The 22,747-nt window shown below is 54.1% G+C and overlaps 10 protein-coding genes across 10 annotated transcripts; 5 read left to right on the top strand and 5 right to left on the bottom strand.

Moving 5' to 3' along the window:
- Positions 1-89: 89 nt before the first annotated feature.
- On the bottom strand, positions 90-1,556 carry LTS14_001289 (uncharacterized protein; the record flags this gene model as incomplete). The annotated part of the gene is made up of 1 exon (XM_064833998.1): positions 90-1,556. The coding sequence occupies one exon, from the start codon at positions 1,554-1,556 to the stop codon at positions 90-92; it is 1,467 nt and encodes a 488-aa protein (XP_064698959.1).
- A 779-nt stretch (positions 1,557-2,335) lies between these two features.
- On the top strand, positions 2,336-4,894 carry LTS14_001288 (uncharacterized protein; the record flags this gene model as incomplete). Its single annotated transcript, XM_064833997.1, has 2 exons — positions 2,336-3,246; positions 3,274-4,894. The coding sequence occupies 2 exons, from the start codon at positions 2,336-2,338 to the stop codon at positions 4,892-4,894; spliced, it is 2,532 nt and encodes an 843-aa protein (XP_064698958.1).
- A 170-nt stretch (positions 4,895-5,064) lies between these two features.
- Positions 5,065-5,985, bottom strand: LTS14_001287 (uncharacterized protein; the record flags this gene model as incomplete). The annotated part of the gene is made up of 2 exons (XM_064833996.1): positions 5,065-5,865; positions 5,926-5,985. The coding sequence occupies 2 exons, from the start codon at positions 5,983-5,985 to the stop codon at positions 5,065-5,067; spliced, it is 861 nt and encodes a 286-aa protein (XP_064698957.1).
- A 393-nt stretch (positions 5,986-6,378) lies between these two features.
- Positions 6,379-7,734, bottom strand: LTS14_001286 (uncharacterized protein; the record flags this gene model as incomplete). The annotated part of the gene is made up of 1 exon (XM_064833995.1): positions 6,379-7,734. One exon carries the CDS (start codon positions 7,732-7,734, stop codon positions 6,379-6,381), a length of 1,356 nt encoding a protein of 451 aa, XP_064698956.1.
- Positions 7,735-8,580: 846 nt separating this feature from the next.
- Positions 8,581-11,497, bottom strand: CHS3_1 (Chitin synthase, class 3; the record flags this gene model as incomplete). The annotated part of the gene is made up of 2 exons (XM_064833994.1): positions 8,581-9,533; positions 9,619-11,497. The coding sequence occupies 2 exons, from the start codon at positions 11,495-11,497 to the stop codon at positions 8,581-8,583; spliced, it is 2,832 nt and encodes a 943-aa protein (XP_064698955.1).
- Positions 11,498-12,438: 941 nt separating this feature from the next.
- Positions 12,439-13,218, top strand: LTS14_001284 (uncharacterized protein; the record flags this gene model as incomplete). The annotated part of the gene is made up of 1 exon (XM_064833993.1): positions 12,439-13,218. One exon carries the CDS (start codon positions 12,439-12,441, stop codon positions 13,216-13,218), a length of 780 nt encoding a protein of 259 aa, XP_064698954.1.
- A 140-nt stretch (positions 13,219-13,358) lies between these two features.
- LTS14_001283 (uncharacterized protein) lies at positions 13,359-13,826 on the bottom strand (the record flags this gene model as incomplete). The annotated part of the gene is made up of 2 exons (XM_064833992.1): positions 13,359-13,677; positions 13,741-13,826. 2 exons carry the CDS (start codon positions 13,824-13,826, stop codon positions 13,359-13,361), a joined length of 405 nt encoding a protein of 134 aa, XP_064698953.1.
- Positions 13,827-14,361: 535 nt separating this feature from the next.
- Positions 14,362-15,166, top strand: SNF7 (ESCRT-III subunit protein snf7; the record flags this gene model as incomplete). The annotated part of the gene is made up of 3 exons (XM_064833991.1): positions 14,362-14,551; positions 14,614-15,027; positions 15,087-15,166. The coding sequence occupies 3 exons, from the start codon at positions 14,362-14,364 to the stop codon at positions 15,164-15,166; spliced, it is 684 nt and encodes a 227-aa protein (XP_064698952.1).
- Positions 15,167-15,686: 520 nt separating this feature from the next.
- LTS14_001281 (uncharacterized protein) lies at positions 15,687-17,204 on the top strand (the record flags this gene model as incomplete). The annotated part of the gene is made up of 1 exon (XM_064833990.1): positions 15,687-17,204. One exon carries the CDS (start codon positions 15,687-15,689, stop codon positions 17,202-17,204), a length of 1,518 nt encoding a protein of 505 aa, XP_064698951.1.
- Positions 17,205-17,624: 420 nt separating this feature from the next.
- SPT6 (Transcription elongation factor spt6) lies at positions 17,625-22,025 on the top strand (the record flags this gene model as incomplete). Its single annotated transcript, XM_064833989.1, has 2 exons — positions 17,625-21,687; positions 21,754-22,025. The coding sequence occupies 2 exons, from the start codon at positions 17,625-17,627 to the stop codon at positions 22,023-22,025; spliced, it is 4,335 nt and encodes a 1,444-aa protein (XP_064698950.1).
- Positions 22,026-22,747: the final 722 nt, after the last annotated feature.

Raw genomic sequence — 22,747 nt, 5'->3', positions numbered from 1 at the left:
GATTGCATGGGAGACGTACAGAGGCAGTGACTGAGACATTGCCACAGTGTAACGGAATAGTGCCTATTCGATATCTTCCTCACATCCGTTCATGCGACAGCCTGCGCCACCCTCACCCGAATCTCTGCAACATCAAGCCTCGCCGCCCTTATCACAACAACCCCCTTCACTGATCCCGTGGTAATCACATTGACAAAGCCCGGCGTGATCTCCTTCGTCATGAGCTCAAGGCACCGCTCAACTTCCTCCCTGCTAATCGGGTTGCGCAAGCTCTGCTGCAGCTGCTGAACCGCGGCATGCATACTCACGGTCGCTCTTGGCTTCACGCTCACCAGCAGGCTCAGCGCTCGTGCGATATCCTCGATTCTGTGAAGAGCAGCCTTGCGCTCTAGTTGTGCTTTGGTGGGTCCCGCTGGCATGGAGGCTGTTGACGCTTGCCTTGCTAGTACACGATCCAGTAAGCTCGTCCCTCGACTTTGCACTGCCTTTGTCGTCCTGTGCTCAGCCATAATGCTGCCGGTTTGTGACTCGGATGTCGCGTTCGCGCCTGCCTGTGCTGCTTTGATGTCTGCCAGTCGCTGCTGACCCCGAGCGAACAATGACGAGGCATTCTCCACCGAACCGTTTGCAACTATCTCGATGATGGGAAGCTGTGCGAGAAAAGTGCTTGGACTGTCATCTTCCTTCTCGGCTACTTGATGCCGCCTGTGCCATGCTGCCTGCAGAGCTTCTTGGAATCGCATATTCAGATCATCCTCATCGACATAACTAGCAGCTCGCTGCAGCCCGCGCCCTCGAGCTTGTGCTCGGTTCATGCAGATTCCAGCTCTGCTATAGTCCTCCAGGGTGAACTCGGCTCGCCCAGCATGCCCGATAGCAAGCAGGCGCTGCATGTCCAAGAGATTCACAGACCGCTTCTTCCAATTCTTTGAGATCATGTCGAGCAAGCTCCTGACACCAACGGGAGAGGAAGTACCGTTATGCGCATAGTATAGTGATAGCGCTGTCAAGAATGCAGCATGTAAGTCGCACAGGTCCTGCAACTCCGCGGGCCAGTCCTGCTGGTGCACTAGCTTTTGCTCTTCTGGTGTATCAGGAGGTGTATCAATGCCCGCCGAATCGTGGCCAAGGGAGAATGATATGGGCTGGATCTTCAGTTTGTCGAACAGTGCTGCAGCTTTCTTGCTTGGGGTTTCCGCTGGCGATGGTGGGAAAATCTTCTTGGCTCTTTTGGTTCTAGGTGAACCTGGTGACATCGCAAATTGCTTGGAAATACCTTCTGAGGACACGTCCGTGACTTGGGACACCAGAAGACCATCGGCGGCAGGCTCGCTGCTTCGCTTGCGTTTCGCGCATTTCGTTGATGCTGTAGTGGCCGGCTCGCTCAGTATTGACAGTCCACCGGGGTTTTGTGACGTCTTGAGCTTCTTCGAACTTGACACAGGTACGGATGATTTGCTGACGGTGCCAAAGTCGGCTATACTTGGTGTCGATGCATGTTTACTGGTTTGTTGACTATCGCTCGCATCGTGCTTTCGCTTCCTTGTGGGCGCCATTGATGAGATATTTGTGGTATAGTGTCTGCTGCTCCGTGTAGTGCTAGAAGGGAGATGCGTCGCCAATGCCGTTGGCAAAACACTGTGTCAATGCGAACACGACGAAGTAAGCACATGTAGGTTCGAAGATGGCTGGTGCACGCGTCGAAGCGCGACGCGGGCGCGTCAAAGTGGTCTTCGCGTTTGACTTTGCTTCTCACCTCAAGATCTAAACTACATTCTTTCTCACGTCCATATCGCAGCGCTCATGATGCATGCATTCCACCATGTGATTTTCAAGGGCTCTCGGCCGTCGGGTATATCCATGCTGACTATCTTTACGCCCGCAAGAGATTGTTGCGGGGCGGGTGGGTGATCTTGACTGCACAATGGCACTTAGAGCCGGAACTCCAATGGTTCACAACCACGTTGCACAACAGCGCGAATTTATTGTAATGCCTCTTAGCTTGTCTGGTGACAGTGGTAGTCCGCGCATTATGTAACGGACGATGCTGGAGGTAGGTCCTCAAACGCCAAGAGCACCGCGTCCACCATTGTCAGCCACAGCCAAAGGGGGTGAGGACTCGGAAGCGGTTCATCAACGGTGTTCATGACACAAGTCTGAATAGTAAGTACTATCGCTTCTTACGAGCGACATTGTTGAACAGACACCTTGCTATATCGATCACCCCCCCTAGTCCTTCCTTTATGACGGGATCTAACATTTAAACGCGGCTCGGTTCCAGGAGGAACAGCGACTGTGACCATCCCCCCTACCGAGCGCGATCGATCATCCTGTCATGCCCACTGGACTGTACATCCCTGCTCTAATGGACGATGAATTGTATGACACCTTAGCCAGCAGTGGCCTTTCTCCAAGCCAACTTGGTGACCGCCCCAGCTCTACTGGGTATTCCCATCGTAGGCTACACAATCAAAGCCTGTACTGGTCTTCTGCTATTCGGCAGCAACCAGGAACAAGCAGTGTTGTCCATCAACAGCATGGAGGGCGAACGAACACGAGAGGCAATGATCCACCTGCCTGGAATCCTGCTCCGCAACGACCAACTCCAATATTACCCATTCACCAGCAAGATGCAGTTGTCTTGCCCACCTGGAATCCTGCTATACAGCAGCCACCAGCTCCGATCCGATTCGGCCACGAGCAGAGTGCATGGCAGATTAAGCATCGCCGGCCTGATCAATTCTTAGATCCCAATTACATGCCGTACGACACAATCAAGCGGCAGAAGGCTTACAGGGAAGCTCTCTCTATCGACAGATACCGACAGCAGAGACATCAGGAGCAAGAATATCGACTGACAGGAGCTGACTGTGGCTCATGTGGCGCCTCTCTGGGGATGATTAGTAGAGGCAGCGACTTCGAGGGTCACCATAGCTTCGAGTATCTATGCCGCAGTGCACAACTGGGCTGCAAATCTTGCAAGCTCGTCCGAGCTTGTGTCAACGATAATCGATCGTACGACAAGAACAGAGATTCCGAAGCAAGGATCGTAGATGATGTGCTGGAGTTCAAACTGCACGACGGTGGCGGTAATAAAGTCTTACGATTTGAGCTACTTCACTCCGTCTTCAGCCCCGACGAACAAAGGCTTCGAGTCCTGGAGGCCAATCCATTGTCAAGGAGAAATGTTGAACTTGTGAAGGACTGGGTGAAAGAGTGCTGCGAAGCACATTCGAGCTGTGGATCGTCAGCCTGATCAAAGTTACCAACTAGGGTATTGGACGTTTCAGAAGAGCGCGTGCGACTGCTGAATGCCAGCCTGATTACTCCTGTTGCTCAAGTCCCGGACCATCGCTACACCGCCCTGTCACATAGGTGGGGTACCATGGCGGGCAAGTCGACGACTACAACCACAAATGTCAGCGCACTCTGCAAAGGCATTCCGTTCCACATGTTTCCTCCTACGTTTCGAGATGCAATCGAGGCCACTAAGCTGCTGGGCGTGCGATATCTCTGGATAGATTCGCTTTGCATTGTGCAAGACTCACCCGAAGACTGGGCTCGAGAGTGTCAAAACATGGGATCTTACTACCGAGACTCGTGGTTGACGCTTGCGGCACTAGATAGTAATTGCAGCTGGGAGCGCTTCTTGGCTGATCGTGCAGCTCCGAGGACGGTTGAGATGAGACGAGCACACTGGTCGACGCCATCTCCACCCGTAGATGTGCTGACCATGCGCCGACAACCTCCTGACCGGAAGCACATATTCCAGTATGCTGCGCTGAACTCACGGGGCTGGGTACTGCAGGAGCGACTGCTCGCTACTCGTGTGCTCAATTACTCGAGATCTGGTCTATATTGGGAGTGCCAGACATGCTCACGACAGGAGACCTCTACCATCGAAGATCGCTCGAGGGTCAGCCTGGCCGATCTCGTGACGTCGGAGGGTGCCGATTTCAAGCGAGTGCTTGCTTTACACACCGGAGCAGCGATCTCGACGAAAACAGAGTTTATGTTGTGGAAGCATCTCGTTCGCCAGGCAACCAAGCGTGAGCTGACTTTCGTGGAAGACAAGTTGCCATCTCTATCTGGCTTGGCTGCAGTCATTGCAATGCGGACCAAGGCATCGTACCTGGCTGGCATTTGGGCACAAGACTTGACTGGCTTGGTCTGGTATGCAGATCGCAGTGCTCCCTCCCGAACGCGGTGCGAGAATGTCCTCACACATGACTGCCCTTATCTCAGCCAGGACATGACGCCAGTCTGGTCGTGGGCTTCTGTGAGAGGGGCGATACGATTTCCCACCACTGATCACGAACCGGTCAAGTCAGTTCGTGACCCGACCTTGGTCGAAAGCAATATTTCGCTAAGCACTAGCGATCCGTTCGGCAAAGTCTCTCAAGGCATCCTCACTCTGCGCGTACAAACCATTGCGGTCACATGTCAATTCGGACTGAACGAGCGAGACAAGTTCCAAGCTACGCTCAAAAGAAGCGATGACACTATCCTGGGCGAGGCATGGCTAGACTGTCCATACCAAAGTTCTGGAGAATCAATCGACGTGAAAGCTCTGCGAGTCTATGGAGGCTACGGCTTCGTGTACTTCCTGCTTGTGTGCCAAGGGGCCGAGCACGCGGTAAAGACAGATACATGGGAGAGATGCGGAGTCGGTTTGGAGACGTACGATTGTCCTCAGGTGTGGTATAACCCGTTGAAAGCATACAGCCTGGAGTATCTGTTCCTGGAGTCATCCGGTCATCCTGTGCGACCCAAGCTGGATTTGGACAATCACTTGGCTTGGCTCCCGGAGCAGATAGTGTACTTATCTACCCAGAGAGCCGACCTGGGAAGTCCTTCTAGTGGGTTGGAATGGGAGATTATCCGACTAAGCTGAAGCTTTAGCATGCCATCATCATCAGCTAAAGCCTTGACAACACCAGAAACTCCCTGGTGAGCTTTCTATCACCGACTCGACACCATCGGGAGACAGACTCCGGGACCCCATCTTACTCCTGGAGCTCGTCCTTCATGTCCTTGCTAAAGATATGGTATGCGACCATGCTGTCAACAACTCTTGACCGCAACCAGAGTATACGTCAACGGACAATTCATCTGTCCTTCCCAAAGCTCAAACTCTCCATCATCACGCTCCCGCATCTTACCAGGCAAAGCCTCCCACGGCACACTCTTGTGCTCGACAAACGTCTCCAATCGAAGACCAGCACTCATCAGCGCCGTCACGGTCTCACCCAGCCCATGGTTCCAATTTACAGTCTTGGTACTTTTGAAACCACTCTCCTTGACCTTCGAGTCATCTGCTAGCTTCACATACGTGGTATCCTCATCGAAGACCTCGCCGGTCTGGGTCTCGAAGTATGGATATCGCACCGAGATATGGTCCTCGACCTTCTCATCGATGGCCCAGAGCATCGGATGACCTTCGCGGATGAAGAGACGACCCCCCGGCTTCAGTAATTTGGAGACCACTTCCGCCCAGCGCTTTATAGAGGGTATCCAGCAGAGTGCCCCGATGCCAGTAAATACCATATCGAAAGCTCCCGCTCCGCAAGCCTCGACAGCATCGTATACACTTCCTTCCACATACTTCACTCGATCCCCTCCAGCAGCAGATGCGGCTAGAGAACGTGCGACCTCCAGACTAGCTGAGCTGAAGTCGAGCCCGACAACAGATCTGGCTCCACGTCTTGCCAGCGATATCGTGTCTGTTCCAATGTGGCATTGCAGGTGCACGATGTCAAGACCGTTGATATCTGGTAGCAGTGGTATGTCGAACTTCACGACATCAGAAAGATACTTCGGATCTTTGATAAAACGGTCCACTGAGTAGCTTGGCGCTTTGGCATGCTACAAAGCAGTTCAGTAAGGTCCTCATTCTTGCTTCTCCTGAGCCAAGCGTGATCATACCTCAGGCGCTCGTTCGTCCCAATTAGCTTTGTTGATCGCTTCATAGTCGTTCGATGCCATTTTCGGTGCAAAGCTCGCTGCCTCTCACAAAGTCTTTAATTGTTCACATCACTTCATGCAGCAAACAGCACGTAACGTGATACTTGTAGTCGAATAGGTCTGGTTGTCGATACAATTTGCAGAATCGTATTTCGGTCTGCTGATCGAGACACCGCCTCAAGCCTCCAAGCTTGGCGTCATGTGTAGCATGCGACATCGCTTTTTGGTGGAATGATGTTACTAGTAGGATACTAATTTGTACACATTGAACGACGTGCCTACTGGCCAAGAAACGTGCGCCGAAATCACAATGTGAGATAAAGGAGAAATTAGAGGAAGCACTCATGACCGAGTCGTCGGCATTCACGACTCCTCCACCTCCACCTCCACCTCCACTACTTCTAAATCACCCACTCACTCCTCAACAAAAACCGGCAAACTATCAAAAACCACCTGATTCCCCGCATAATGCACCAAAAACCCCTCCCCCAACAACCTCTTCAGCCCATGCAACCGATGCAACTTCCACCACTTATCGATGGTCATCCTACCGCCCCCTCTCCCCACAGCGACTTTCAACCGACTCCCCATCTCCCTCCCCTCCTCATCCAGCGCAGTGCTGTATCGTGGGCCGCGGGTGGGTTTCTCGACTGTAGTTAGGATGTCGGAGAAAGTAATATGGAGTTGTTTCCTATCCTTCTTTGAGAGGTGTTTGGACGAGAGTTTGGAGAGGGCGGTGAGGGTCGAGAGGAGCTGGGGGAGGTTTCTGTAGACCGTGTAGCGCTTCACCATCCGCGGACCATGATTGTGGCCGTTTGTCTGATCCTCGTCTTCGTCCTCTTCGGCGGGTTCTTCGTCAGACTCGGCATCGGTATAACTCTTCTCGTACAACAGTGCAATACAATCGCCCGCCGCGATCTGCACCTCCGCGCTCGCACTCTCCAACTGCTCGACAAACGTCTCCATCGCGGTCTCCGTCCCCTCTTCCAGATCCTCCATCTGCGTCGCCAGGAACCCCCATTCCTCAATCGCCGCGGTAACGATAGCACTATCATCCATCTCGCCCACCACCGCACCATCCGAAGAAACGACATCCAGGAGAAATTCCATCACGCCTTCCGTCTCCTCCAGCGTGGCACCGCCGTAAAATGTCGCGACGCTGAGACAACGTAATCCCGCCACTTTCGCCGCAGGGAACGCCGAGTCGGAAATACAGGTCTTTACCGGACCAGAAAGAGCATCATACACCTCATCACTCGGCTCCGTCACAACGACCAACGCCAACGCCTTCAGCGCAAGCACAACCTCCTTTCCACTCCCCGCCCCCTTAACACTCTTCAACATCGCCGCCACCAACTCCCCCGTCCTCCCCTTCAATTGCTCCGCAGCATAGTGTCTCGTCACCAGCGCACAAAACATCCGCAGCGCCTCCTCCCTCCCTTGCGCCGAACTCCGCTTCCTCTCCACAATCTCCTCCATCTGACTCTCCAACACCCCCACCCAGGCATCCGTGCCTTCCCCCTCGAGCTCCTCGCCACCGCCAGGAGGCGAGATCATCTCATCGATGCTGGCCGTGCTCCATTGCGTGGTATCGCTCAATCCGTCCTCGTCGTCGTCCGAGGCGTTGCGGGATGGGAGGCGGGACCCGACACGGGACGGGGTGGCGCTATTGGCGCGGCTGGAGGAGGGGGTGGTGAGTTTGGAGCGGGCGGCGCGGGAGACGGTTTTGCCGGATTCGAGAGCTTGTTTGCGGAGGTCGCGTTCGCGCATGGTTGGGTATTTTATCTCTTACTGCTCCGGTTGGAGTAGGAGTTGTAGTGTTCCAGGCAGCTGGTCAGGTCACGTCTGGTGTAGCTAGCTGAGTAGTGATCTATCGCCGTGTCACTGTATAGGTGGGTGTGAATGATCGGTATCGGCTTGATAGACGGCGCGGCTTCTCGATTCCATTTAGCAGATGTTCAAATGGTCTTTATAGATAGTGCTTTTCAGACAGCGGTGTAAGGGCAATAATGACCTCGAAACAACAAGGCAACAATAAGGTAACAAGAAATTAAATCGGTGAAGTAGTGAGCTTCGCCTTTCGCCAACGCACAACTCGGAAGTGGATGATCGTTCGTGTCACATGTGGCTTGAACTCTGCCCGCTTTTCCCCGCGATGGCAGAGAAGGGAGAAAGATGGCTGCTAGCATGTGATCGCGGGAGGAATCGGTTGAAGGAGGAAAGTAGATGACAACCCTGGAGAGTACTCGAAGCAAGCCTCAAAAGGGACGGAAAGGAATCATGATAATAAGCTGTAATAGACGATTGAGACAAAGATGCTAATGCTAATGCTAATGCTACAACAAAACCCCACATGTCGAGAACTCCAAGCCCCTTTTCCAACTCAACCCCATCCAATCCCCCCAAATCATCGCCCGCTGAATGGCAAAACATACCCTCCATCTCATGTCGAGAAAGGCAGTCAGTAATGGTATAAATTCCTTCTCTCCCCAAAACTCCCACAAAAAGACTCCCATCTCATCACCACCCAGCAAAGGAAGCACCAGGCCCCCAGATCCCATGCTCACAACCAAACCAACACCCACACCCCACACCCCACACCCTTAGCCAGAGCATCTACCGCCGAGCAAAACAACAAAGCAACCCACTCCGCCCCAAAAACCACAAACACCCCAAAAACCTCACCAGCGACAACCCCGCCGTCGCCCAAAGCAACGCGCGGAAGAAATTCGCCGTCCGAGACGTAGCACCCGAACTGAACCCGAACTTGTCGAAACTATCGCTCGTGATGGCCACCGCTAACAAGGCGTTGGAGAAGATCCAGGCCGTGACTACCCGGGTGCGGAAGGACTTATAGCTGTCTTCGAGCGATTTCTTCGTTTCTTCCTTCGGAGGGGCGTAAGGGGTGAGTGCGCGCTTGACGGTTTGTTCGAATTGGGAGTCGATGTCCGCTTGTGGTAAATCCACTTCCTCGATCACGGCTCCCTTACCATCACTCGCCTTCTCGGTCTTGGCAGAGGGCAGGGCGTCAGCTTTATCGGCTCCCTTGGTTCCCCACGAGACGTCGTGCCAATTGCAGTAGGCGTAGACGGTTAGGATGTTGATGTAGCTGGTCATCATGACGATGTATTGCGGGAAGGACGTGAACATGTGCCAAGGGTCGAGGTATAAGAAGGAAGCGACGAAGTAGAGACCGAAGGTCGCCGCGAGCGCGATGATGATGATGCCGGAGCTGGTGGAGGCGAAGAAGGATTGGAAGAATTTGCCCGCGCCGTCGTTCAAGTCGATGTCGGTTGATCCCGCGCCCTTGTGGGTGAAGGCGCGGACGACGAGGTAGAGGGAGAGGATGATGACGTAGATTTGGATGAGGCCGAAGAGGGCGAAGGAGATGATGTAGGACCATTTGCTTCCTTTGGGGCGGTTGCCGAGGGCGAGGATGAATTGGAGGAGGAGGAAGGCCAGGTAGAGGTATTTGAGAACGGTGTTGAAGATGGGGGTCACTTCGTTGCCGAAGGGGAAGGCGTGGTTGTTGTTTGTACTGCTAGGGTTGCCGACCAGGTCCATGATTACTACAGTCGTTAAGTAGTATGATGCTGGTGGAACATATTCGTTAGCTGAGCTGCGTTAAATGTTGAGGGGGCCAGCTCGACTTACCAAGAGAGAACCAACTCAGGAAGGTGACCATGATGTTGTAGATGAACTGGATATGGAAGAAAATCATGCGAATGATGTTATGACCAGACCGGTACATCCGGGAGAAATGCATGAGCGAGTAGAGTGTAGCCGCGAACGACCCATTGAGCCATCGACGACGTTGACCAATAAACTCGGGAGCACCTTCCGGCACATCAGTCTCGCCCTTCGAGGCCTTGACGTAGGTGAGATGCCATTTGCTGCCGGCCTTGGCCACGAGCTCGAAACACAAGATACGGTCTTCAGCCAAGAACATGTTCTTCTTGAAGATATTCATGCCCTCGATTCCCTTCGGCCCGAGCTGTTTGGACAACGTATGATCGCCGTGGAAATACTGTTCCAGTGGCCTGCCCATGATAGCGCGGAAACGGTACGCGGAGAAAGCACCGGGCAGCACGGAGACGTAGCCGAAGGAGGATTCGAGCGGTTTGTCGAGGATATTGGAGATTTTGTACTCGAAATTTTGGATCGCGACGAGGGGATTGAGGAGGTTCCTCCAGCCTTTGCCGAGCAAGGCGTGGATTTCACCACAGGCCCCGCCCAGGTCTTTGTCGTTGTAGAAGGCTTCCCAGAGGGCGAGGAGGGCTTTGTGGCCGGGCTTCGTGCCGGCGTCGAGGAGGATGCAGACTTCCGGGTTCAGGATGCGGCCGAAGGCTGTGAAGAGCCATCTGTGCGAGTTGATCTTCTTGCTGTTCTTTTGCTTCAAGCAGAACATCATTTGCACTGGTGGGAGGGTCGACGGGCCATCGTCAAGCGGCCGGATGAGCTGCTGGTTCGGCGTCACGGAGAGCTGTGTAGTGTATTCGAAGATATGCGCCACCGTCTCTTTCCCGTCAATGTCCTTTTTCATGATACCATCCTGGTAGACACCAACAGTCGCCAGCACATCCAGCGTGCCTTTGTCGCAAGGATCAATACCGTCGAAGACCAAGCACACGACAATCTTCTGCCACGCCGGTCCACCTTTATTCCAGAACTCCGACTTCTTCAAGTTGACAATCTCGCGAATGTTCTGCATGACACCATGCAAGGTACGTGCTGTCAGAGTCTTGTCCTCATTGTAGTAGGTGACGGCAATCAGCAGCTCGGTATGTCTGTTATACATGGCCGGCCGAAGATTGTAGCCATTCTTGAGGGTGAAGTCGTTCGGGTCGCAAGTGGCGGCGGTGTATCGCAGATGTGTGAACTCCTCGCTCCCACTCTCCAGATCGTTGCGGTATTTGGCTTGCACTGCGTTTTGGATGGCGGACGGGACAGGGTAGTCGGCACTCAGCACAGCGCCCTGCACCAGCTTAACTTTACGCGTAGCATTACGCTTCAGGCCACCCGCCGCCGCTGCAGGCCCACCAGGGACCTGTCGTTGTCGCCACGCCTCGGTACTGCCTGTGTCACTCCTGGCATACGGGCTCGGTGAGCGGTCTGGAGGATCATAAGCACTTTGAAGCGTGCCACTGTTGTATGCCTGATCGTCATAGCCATTGTTGTAACCCGTGGAGCCATTGCCGCCGACATACGACTCCTCGAGACTATAGCCCGTGGGCTCATTAAGACCTGGTGTGTGTCCACGGCTCATCGGTTCGTCAAAGGGGCCGTTGAAAGGGCCGTTGGGGTTGGCGTGTAAGAGGGAACGTTCTTGTTCGTCGTCGCTGCTGTCGTGCTGCGGCGGTGGCGCGTGGAAGGGTTGCTGCTGATGAGGGTTCATTAGTGACTGTGGGTGTGGATGGATGGAGGAGGTGGTGCAGTGAAGGAGGGGGGTTTCTCTTACACCGCCGTGTGACATGTTGTGATCTCTGTGCTCGTCGCCGTAGCCCCCTCCGCCTCCTCCTCCCTGGTAAGCCATCCTGCTTCAATGCCCAGACGTTTCAGGTGGATGATGCTGACTGTTGCTCCGTCGATCCTCGCAGTATTATCGACTATCTATGAAATTGAGTAATGAGTGGATTCGCGATGATGCGAATAGCGAGGTGATGGTGATGGAGGGTGGAACAAAGGAGTCGATGTCGTGTGCGGAAGAATCAATGATTGAACAAACAAAGGGCCGGCCTCTCAGGATGCCCTTCAAGCTGACGACGCGATGCACAACCGTTTCTCGTACCCTTTGGGGAAAAGCCGTTGCTTTCCAGGGTCTTGTTTGTTAGTGCCGCCGTAGCGCCGTTTCGTGGTTCGTGGTTCGCTCCTGCTTGAGGCACTTGAAACACCACCTCCGAATCGTGGTCAGAACTGTCAAGAATTGTCGATCTTGTAAGGAGATAGGGAGATGATATGCGAATGAGTCTCCGCCAAGTACTTTATGAACTCCAACTAGGCTGTACATACGCGCCGCCTCAGTGTTGTTACCGCACCACATAAGCGTTTGCTGGATGTGTATACGGGGCGGCCCTGCATGCCTCGGAAAGAAAGCTATTCTGGTATGTAAGGTGGGCCGATGCTATGCCACTGCCAACAGCCTCACCGTAGCATGGACAAGACAGGAGCCGTTCAAGCAAGGTTACTGAGTGCGAGTGGCGAGTATGGCGACCACTCCACGTCCAGTGAGAATATCGTTCTTGTCCCTAACGATGACGTGCCGGAACGTTAGGCTTTCTCATGAAAAAGCACCCTTCATTCCACCCGCGGAGCAGACGATGAAAAAGATGCGGTGTAGACGACTTCCTGTACATAGAAACAGCCTGACAGCATCCCCAGCCTGACAGCATCTCCAGCCTGACAGCATCTCCAGCCTGACAGCATCTCCAGCCTCCAACCCCGAGCTTGACCGCATCCGCCGTCCGCTCACAAACAATGTCTCAAGAAAGCCACCTCCCCTCCCAACAGGCCAACTGCAAAGACCTAATCATAGTCTGCTGCCACGCCACCTTCAGCGGAGACAACATGGACGAATCCTCCTGGACCCTCCAAGACTTCCAACGCGCCGACACCACCACCCACAAAACGAGCGAAATCTCCACTTTCCTCGCCCACATCACCGCCGGAGCAAACTTGTACCAGGCGAGTGGGGAAGCCATGCTCATGTTCTCCGGCGGCGACACGACAGGGACGGCCTGGACGGAGGCGAAGGGGTACGAGAGGATTTTCCGCACGCACTTACCGCCTCGCGACCTCTCGACCCCTGTAGGCGGCGGGTGCCAATTAGAGGAGCGGGCGACGGATAGTTATCAGAACCTACTGTTTTCCATCTTACGGTATCATGAGTTGTTGGGAAGGTATCCGGAGCACATCACCATCATCACGCATGCATTTAAACAGCAGCGGTTTCTGGAACTGCATGCGCCGGCTATTAAGTGGCCTGCAAGCAGGATCAGGGTGCAGGGGATTAATCACCCCTTTACGCTGGAGGAGTTGAGGACGACGCAGAGGAAGGAGTATGAGAATGCTTATGGGTTGTTTGAAAGGGATTTGTATGGGATTAGGGAGCCCTTGGCTGGGAAGCGGAGGAAGAGGTTTTGGAAGGATGAAGTGGCGGAGGGGTTGAGTGGGGATGAGGTGGTGAAGCGGTTGTTGGCGTGGCGGGGCGAGGAGAGTGGGGTGGAGGTTTTCCCGGAGAGTTTGCCGTGGGAGTGATGATCTTTCGTCATCGAGACCATGCGACCTGTACGTTGCAAGACTTACATATAGAGTTATATCTTAGATCACATAGGCATAGAAAGCAAGAGCAAGCATGGATCACAGTGCTTGTCTCCCCACGGATTCATGATTCGACTTCACACAGCATCCCGGGCAACACACCCCTGATACCCATCTACAGCATCCTGATACCTCTCCAACCTCACAGCCCCCGCCGACCAAACAATCGTAGCATCGACAAACGCCACTCGTGCCTGTCTCGAGACCTTAAAACCCTGAGGTCGAGCCCGAAGAGCCCCCATGACATTCAGCCACGAGCCGACAGCCAGAAGCTCGTGATCCAGACCATCCTTGATATTATCGATTGAGACGAAGATAGTGGGGACGTCTTTGGCGGTGGCGGGGTAGTGGTCCCGGAGGGTTAGGAGGGCTGTTGTGGTGTCGTAGTCGTGGACGCTGTGGGGAGTGTTAGTGGGTGGGTGAGAAAGAGGTTAAACGATGGCGAGGTTGAGGACGGACCAGCCTAGGAAGCGGATTTTGGTGCCTATGGTTGTTGTTGTGCTGGGGAGTTGTTCCAGCTTCAGGAGACGGCTAGGCTCCGGCATACCGCTGTAGATCGCGCGAAATGCATCTGGGTGGTCTTGGATTCGCCGGTCCAGTGGGGTTGATATAAAAACAAGATAACAGTCTTGATTTGTTAGCTGTCCTTATTACATGTACTTCGGTAATGGTTCCTGGCTATCAATTCCTCGTGGTAGTGGCGCGCAAGGCCCCGAAGATCACCCGATGTACACCAGGCAAGATCCACGTCATGTGGGATGCGTGTCTGTGCATGTGATTGCAGTCTTTCATTTGCATAGTATCGTAGAAGGCAACCACAAGCAGAATCATACATCCACCACCATCTACCTCTTGTATCGGCACAGACCTGCTTCACACCTAAGGCTACCGCATAAAAGCTTGTCATATACAGTACCAAGACCTGCCGCTCTGCACAAGACGGATTGCGCCGCCTCAACTTGTCTTTGTCCTGCTTATCGGCCACGCTTCCCAGGCACTCACACCACTGCTCCGGCCGCCACTGGTGCTCCCTCTTCTTCCCCCTACCGAAGGCTCTGATAGTCACGCCTGTCTGCCAGTATGTCTCAGGGCTGGGGCTGGGGCAGCCTGTTTGGCGGGAACGCAGCGAAGAGCAAGGATGCACCCAAGAACGCCATACTGGGGTTGCGAGGCACGCTGGATATGTTGTCGAAGCGAGAGAAGCATCTACAGAACCAGATGGATGAGCAAGATGCGATAGCGAGGAAGAATGTGAATTCCAACAAGGGCGGTAAGTGTCACGCGACCTGCTGTCATAAGAAGAGTATATACTGACGAGCATACTATCTCCAGTGGCCAAAGCAGCGCTCCGACGGAAGAAAAACTACGAACACCAACTCGAACAGACGTCCGCCCAAATGCTCACCGTCGAGCGGGAAATCTCCTCCATCGAAACAGCCAACATCAACAAGGAAACCCTCGACGCCATGAAACACGCCCAGCAAGCCATGAAGAACATCCACGGCGGCCTGACCATCGACAAAGTGGACCAGACGATGGAGGATTTGCGGGAAGAACACGCGATCGCGGAGGAGATTGCCGAGGCGTTGACCCAAGGGAGTATTGGACAAGGGGTGGATGAGGATGAGTTGGATGAGGAGTTGGCGGAGCTGCAGCAGGAGGAGTTGGATAATAAAATGTTGAAGACCGGGTCGGTGCCGGTGTCGGATCAGATTCAGAGGATGCCGGCGGTCAATACTGGGGCTGGTGAGTTTTGGTGTAGTTCAAGTATGATGCGGGTGGATGTTGTGCTAACGAGGATGCAGTATCGAGTCGACAGCAGAGAGTGGAAGAGGATGATGAGGAAGAGGAGTTGCGGAAGTTACAAGCTGAGATGGCGATGTGAACCGGCACACACATCAGTCGGGAATGCTTGGCGTTTGTCCTACGATCACAATGATTGGGTTTTTTTGAGCGATTTACACGTACAGCCGGTTTCCATACTTACCGCTTCTGCGAGGGAGCTCCAAACAGATTTCAGCACATTGTGCACTCCTCACCACGACTCCGTCTGTAGTGGTGGACACTCACTAGCGAAGACTTGATCTTTACTGAGCAGACGTGCTGACTTATCAAAGGCTTCTAGGGCGCTGTCACTGCTGTTCCATAGCTGACTACAGGACACCAAACCGGCATATCTTGCCACCACTTTCAGCGATACCAGACAGGATGGTAAAGGAGAGGAGTGGCGTCTTTGTCACATTTCGAAGAGAAACCCAGTTCCGGCATACTATGTCTTTGTCCCGAATTCCAAATGCGGCCATACACCATCGATTTTGCAGGCGTCAAACTCATGTCGACACTGAACCAACGAAAGACTCGAACCAACAACGATCGAAGCAGCAAGTCACGAGATCCAAACCAAAATGCCAGACCACGACCACCCCCCGATAACCTTCGGCATCGAACTCGAACTCGTCGCCGTCTGGAACGACGCCCAATGCGAACCCTGGCAAGCCCTCTACTACGCCCTCCTCGGCGCCAATATCCCGATCATAGGCGGGGAAGCCGGGCGCGTGGCCGATCTGACGCTGGCGGAGCATGGGAAGGAGTATACGCATTGGAGGATTAGTCAGGATTGTGCGGTGGAGAGTGTGGCGGAGAAGGCGACGTGGCCAGGGGGTTTTGGGTGTGAGAGTGTGGAGTTGAGTAGTCGGAAGTTTTACTTTGGTGATCGGGAGGATTGGAGGGGCGAGGTGCAGAGGGTGTTGGACGTGGTGGCCAAGATTGAGAATGCGGGATGTCGGTTCTTGCTGAATAAATCCGCGGGGTTCCATGTCCATGTTGGACAGCAAGGGAGCAGTTTCTCCCTCCGCACGGCGAAGAATGTGCTGCAGTTCTGCACGGCGTTTGAACGGCTATTAGATGGCATCCACGCCACGAACCGCATCCTCTACCCGTCTGAATTCGAATTCGACCACTGGCATATCCCCCTCTCCTGGTTCCACCAACATAACCATACCGCTCTCCCCAACACGAACCTCTACGACTGGCTCCGCGCGATCGAGGACATGAAGACTTTTGCCGAATTGAAGAAGTTCTTCCTTTTGGATGAGACGTTCGTGGAGGAGTTGGACACTTATGGCGCCCGGGCTGACTGGCCCATGACGCACAACAGTGCCGTGAACATCGAGAATCTGCATTCGGGACATCCGGAGGAGAGGATTAAGGGGACGGTGGAGTTTCGGCAGCATGCGGGGACGGTGGATATGCTGGCTATTGTGCATTGGGTGGAGGTGGTGGTCCGAATTGTGGATTTCTGCCGTACAGAGGATCCGGCGAACTTTGTGGCGTTTTTGGCGCTGGGGATTGATAGCTCGTTTGAGCTTGGCGAACTACTGGATGCCATTGATGTTGAGGCCCGGACCGTGCAGTTCTATGCCCCTAGTACTGCGGGGACGGATACCACGATTGGGTTTCTCAATCATGGTGGACTGGCTCGGCCGGATTATACGGAGGATGTGGATGAACTGATGGAGGTGAATGAGCGGGAGCAGAATATGCGCTTGGATCGCACGTCGGCTTTCCGCAATGCTACTATCGCGGAAAAGAATTATGGCTACGGTCCTCATCTCATCATCAGAGATCAACACCGCGATGTAGTGGAGCCGGCTATCACGCGCATCTACGACCAGATCGATAACTCGGTGGAGTGGAAGAATGTGGATGATGAGGTTATGATCGGGGAGGGGGAATGGTGGATTCGAAGGTGTGTGTGGGTGAGGTTGAGTGGGGTTTTGAGGGCGAGTGAGCAGGGATTGTTGGAGGAGGAGGAGGTGAGGGGTGCGGAGACGGGGCCGGTGGTTTGGATTGGGAGGGAGGGGGTGCTGGTTAGGGAGTTGGAGGAAATGGGGTTGTATGGACACGAGTCGAGGTATGATTAGATTAGAATTTTTGCTTTGTTTTGTGCAGGTAGAGTCGTGCTTGCGTATCTTCAATACTGCTTAGTCCTATACTACTGAGAGGTAGGACTTCATAACAAATGCCATTTTATTCTACTCAGATGTTATCAGCTGACACGAGTTGTCCTCGTGCCAGCTGGTCATGAATCTGCGGCGACGGTGGAGACGGCACGACCCGTGTTTGAATACTAGCGTCCAAATGTTCTACAAGTCGCGAGCTGCGTTACGGCTTTACAAACGAGCCGCACTCGACAGTCACTCCGCCTTTCGTACTCTCTATCCTTCTTGAGTCCGCAACTATATCCAATATCAGGGGACTCTCGACAAATTTCTTCGTTAAGGTGTACGAATATCACCGACTGAATCGGCACACCTCCTTGCTGGAGCTCGTGAGCCGCAACCATGGACGACTTCTTCGATCGCACGGCCGCGGTAGGCAGCGACGAGGACGAGGAAATGGACGACGAGACAGGCGAGCCAGTCAACGGTGCTGGTAAATCACGTGCTCGCAACGGCGATATGAACGATTCGAGTGAGGAGGAAGAAGACGATGATGAGGAAGAGGCGCGGCGCATTCGGGAAGGCTTCATTGTGGATGAAGATGAGGAAGACGAGGAGGCGAAAGAGCGCAGGCGGGAGAAGCGCAAGCGGAGACGCGAAGAGAAGGGTGAGGAAGAAGAGCAGCTGGATCAGGAGGATCTGGAGCTCATTGGTATCACGGCTCCCGAGGATGAGAGGGTGCAGGGCGAGCCGAGCAAGTTCAAGCGTCTGAAGCGTGGGCATCGCGAGGAGCGGGCTGTGAGTGAGGCACGTGGGGTGGAGGACATCTTCTCAGATGACGAGGAGGGGGTGGATGGTGCAGCTCGTCCTGCTCGGACTTTTGGCTATCCTGGCGATGACCTGGACGACTTCATCGAGCAGGATGAGTTTCCTGATGAGGAGCAGGGTATGCTGGATGAAGACGCTGGTATTCGAGCTCCGAAACGGGCCGGCTATGCCGATTTGCAGAATCTGAAGGACTCGGGGCTGGGTGAGGCTGTTCTGGAAGATATGCGCGTGGCTTTTGGTGATGGCGACGAGTTTGGCTGGGCACTGGACGCAGAGCAGGCACATAACGAGGACACGATGGACCCGGAGAAGACCTACGAGCTCAAGGATGTCTTCGAGCCTTCGCAGCTGGCTGAGAAGATGCTCACAGAGGGTGATAACGTCATCCGGAGTACCGACGTACCTGAACGCTTTCAGGAGCTGCGGAAGCCATATAGGAATCTGGCAGATTTGAGTGAAGAGGAGCAGGAAACTCGTAATGCCGAGGAGGCAGCGTGGATAACATCCACTCTCTGGCCACGAAGACGAATGGACCCCCGATTGAAGGAGCCGTTCGAGGCCGCCGTCAAACAGGTGCTTCACTTCATGAATGTCGAGGACTTCGAGCCGCCATTCATCTTCCAGAACCGAAAGGACTATCTCATCCACTCCGAGCAGATCCCCCTCAGCCCGCTACCCGGCAATCCGGACGCGCCAAAGTACAAGGTACAAGCTGAGAAGCTACTTGGGCAGGAAGATCTCTGGACCATCCTCGAGCAGGATCTCAAATTCCGCGCTTTCGAGGAGAAGCGTCTAGCTATCCGTAATGGCGTTGATGCTATCAAGGAGACTGCTACAGACTTCAACGACACCGTCTTCGAGGATCTTGTACCAGCTGCAGCCGTCATCGACGACTTGCAGGATTTGCAGGATTACCTCAATTTCCAGTTTTCGCAACAGCTCAAGGATATCAGTCTTGAACAAGCCGAGACAAACGGAACTCAGAAGCGTGCGAGAGGTGCGAGGAGTATGTGGGATAAGGTCCGATCAGGCTCTGCTTACCACCTTGTCCGCGCATTCGGTATCACGGCTGATGCTGTGGCGCGTAATGCTGAGCGAGGCGGCAATCGCACTTTCACCGAGGATTCGGATCAGCGACCGGATGATCTCGCGGACACTCTTGTGCAGGCGCCGGAGTTCACGACGGGTGAGGATGTCTTTACAGCGGCGAAAGCGATGTTTGTCGAGGAGCTGGTGATGTCGCCGCGTATGCGACGACATGTGCGGAAGATCTACTATGAGCAACTCGTCTTTGATGTGCACAGGACCGAGAAGGGTGCGAAGGTCATCGATGAGGATCATCCTTCTTACGAATTCAAGTACTTGCGCAATCAAGAGATCAAGATCGTCTTTGACAGACCTGAGCTCTTCCTGAAGATGCTGGAGGCAGAGAAGGACGGTCTGATCGAAGTGGTAGTCCGGCTGCAGAAGGATAAGCGTGTCAAGGATGAGCTGTATCGCGCCATCGAGAGCGACAATTTCTCCGAGGTCGCAGATGCCTGGAATAAGCTGCGGCGGGAGTGTATTGATGCCGCTTTCGAGAAGCTTCACAAAATTATTGCGCGAGGTGTTAAGGACACGATCAAGAACGAGTGCGAGAACAGGATTGCTACCGACTGCCGCAAAGCATATCACGAGCGTCTTGATCAAGCGCCATACCGACCCACCGGTATGGTTCTGGGCACTGTTCCTCGTGTCCTCGCCATCTCAAATGGTCAAGGCAATAAGGGCGATGCAATCTGCTGGGCATATATGGAAGAATCCGGGCGTGTGCAGGAGAATGGCAAGTTCAATGACCTGCGTCTGGGTAATGCCGAGAAGTACATCCCAGAAGGCAAAGACGTCGCAGCTTTCGTGGAACTGGTTGAGCGCCGCAAACCAGACGTCATCGCCGTTTCTGGCTTCTCCGTCGAGACGCGAAATCTGTACAAGGACCTTCAAGCCATCACCAAGGAGAAACAACTCATGGGCGCCACGTACGAGGACCGAGAGACCGACCGCGAGATACAGGATGAGTTGGACGTGGTCATCGTGCAGGACGAGGTCGCACGGTTATACCATACCAGCAAGCCTGCGGAGAAAGAATTCCCGGCTTTCCCGCCGCTGACGAGGTATTGTGTCGCGCTGGCACGATATATGCAGGACCCGCTGAAGGAGTATGCGGCGTTAGGCAGTGGGATCACGAGTATCTCTTTTGATCCTAGTCAGAAGCTTATTCCGGAGGATAAGCTGCTGAGGGCGTTGAACACGGCTATTCAGGATATGGTCAATCTGGTTGGCGTGGATATCAACGCGGCTGTTAGCGACGAATATACTGCCAATCTGCTGCAGCATGTTTGTGGGTTGGGCCCGAGGAAGGCGAAACATATGGTCAATGTTATCAGGCAGAATGGGAGTGAGGTCGTGAGTCGGGCGGATCTGGTCGGCGACGTGGATAGGAATCTTCGACAGGCTGTTGGACCGATCGTCTGGACGAACTGCGCAAGCTCGATCTTCATTCATTACGGTGACGTGGAGCAGGAGGGTCCGGAAGCTGATCCCTTGGACAATACGCGCATACATCCTGAAGACTACGACTTGGCAAGGAAGATCGCGGCGGATGCGTTGGAGCTGGATGAGGAGGATGTGAAGGCTGAGGCGGATGAGAACGGGGCTTCGGCTGTTGTGCGACGGTTGCAGAAGGATGAGCAGACTGATCGGGTCAACGATCTCGTGTTGGAGGAGTACGCGGATCAGTTGGAGAAGCAGATGCATCAGCGGAAACGAGCTACGCTTGAGACGATCCGCGCGGAGTTGCAGGTCGCCTATGAGGAGTTGAGGCACAACTTCAACTACCTCTCCTCCGAGCAAACCTTCACCATGCTCACTGGCGAGACGCGGGATTCGTTGCAGGAGGGCATGATAGTGCCCGTTTCTGTCAAGAGGACTTTCGGGGATCATATCGAGACGAAACTAGATTGTGGGATCCTGGGCACAGTGGCCGATTCCGAGTTCCCGGAGGACATCTATCGGGATGTGCAGGACGGGAAGAGGGAGCCAAGACATATCTGGACCACGCATCAGGTTATCCGGGGCAAGATCAAGTTCTTGAATAAGAAGTCAATGGAGGCGGAGTTGACGCTAAGGGAGGTGGAGATGAGGAAGCCGTTCCGGAGGCATTTCGACCATGGGCTTGATGAGTGGGACGAGGAGCTCGAGGCTAGGGATCGGAAGGAGAGCAGGAAGGTCGTGGATAAGGAGACCGGGAGGGCGCAGCGCGTGATCAAGCACCCGGATTTCCGCCCCTTCAACAGCGCTCAAGCGGTGGAATATCTCGGCCCGCTTGGGCGTGGATCGTGCGTCATCCGGCCTTCGTCTAAGGGACCGGATCATTTGGCCGTGACGTGGAAGGTGCACGAGGGCGTGTTTCAGCATATTGATGTGCTGGAGCTGGATAAGGAGAATGAGTTTTCCGTGGGCAGGGTGTTGAGGATTGGAGGCAAATGGAGTTATTCGGATTTGGATGAGTTGATTGCGGAGCATGTGCGCACGATGGCGAAGAAGGTCGAGGAGATGATGGGGGATGAGCGGTACCAGAGTGGGTCGCGGCAGCAGACTGGTAAGGGGATATACTTGCATCGATCTGGCGTGCCGTGATAACGAAGTGACTAACATTACTCCGCAGAACAATGGCTAACCACCTACACCGAAGCCAACCCCCGCCGAAGCATGTACGCCTTCTGCTTGAACACAAAGTACCCGGGCTACTTCCTCCTCTGCTTCAAAGCCGGCGGGGACGCGCCCTTGGCCAATTGGCCGGTCAAGGTGATTCCGAATGCGTTTGAGCTGAAGGGCAATAAGTATCCGGATATGAGGGCGTTGAAGAATGGGTTTAAATTGCTTTTTGCCAATTCGGGGCCCGGGGGTGCTGGGGCGAATGGGATTCCGCGACGGTAGGATGGGATGGTGGTGGTGGTGGTTGGGCTTGGGATTGTGTTAGTAGAGATGGATGGGGTTTGGGTGAGATGCAAGGCGTCGTCGTATCAGTAGGCACTTGGTAAAACTTGCAGCCCAAATGAGGATCTCTCGGAACCGCAACACGACGGCCATACCTTTTCATGTAATCCGGTCGAGTAAGGTGTCCGGCCTGGTCGCCTCAGGACCGGTGATGCCGACGTCCTCCAAGATCTGATATCAACATCGATCCTGTCATATCAGGTCAATCCTGATGATAATTGATAATCTTTGGCCTTGGTGGAATCGTGTCACCAGTGAAAATGAGTGACGAGCAGTTTTACCATTGGCGATTGTTGTACACCTCAACATCGATGTGATGTGCTTGGCCTCGTGGTCCATTGATCCTGGACAACAGCACCATCTTCCCGCCCTGATCCTGCCTCATCCGGTGATTCAGCGTACAGAGGCTTCGCTTGAGATGACCACCCGGCTCGATGAGATGTGGTTCATCTTGTGGCCCTCCTTGTGAGATCGATCTGGATCGGACGAGATTCCGCTGAAATGTCGACGATCTTTCAGCTCGCTGCGTCATTGATGCGGCCAGCCGGGGTGAACCAACAGAAGCCAATAATTTGTGCATTCAATGCTCCGCACGACGATCTCGGGGAGGCCTTCTCGCTCAGGAGCTCTGAATTAGCCTCGCGATGTGAATTGTGAACGTC

The sequence above is a fragment of the Recurvomyces mirabilis genome, assembly GCF_035927965.1.
Source record: "Recurvomyces mirabilis strain CCFEE 5264 chromosome Unknown scaffold_2, whole genome shotgun sequence".
Taxonomy (NCBI): Eukaryota; Fungi; Ascomycota; class Dothideomycetes; order Mycosphaerellales; family Teratosphaeriaceae; genus Recurvomyces; species Recurvomyces mirabilis.
The sequence above is the reverse complement of the archived record's forward strand: the minus strand, read 5'-3'. Positions and strand labels throughout refer to the sequence as shown.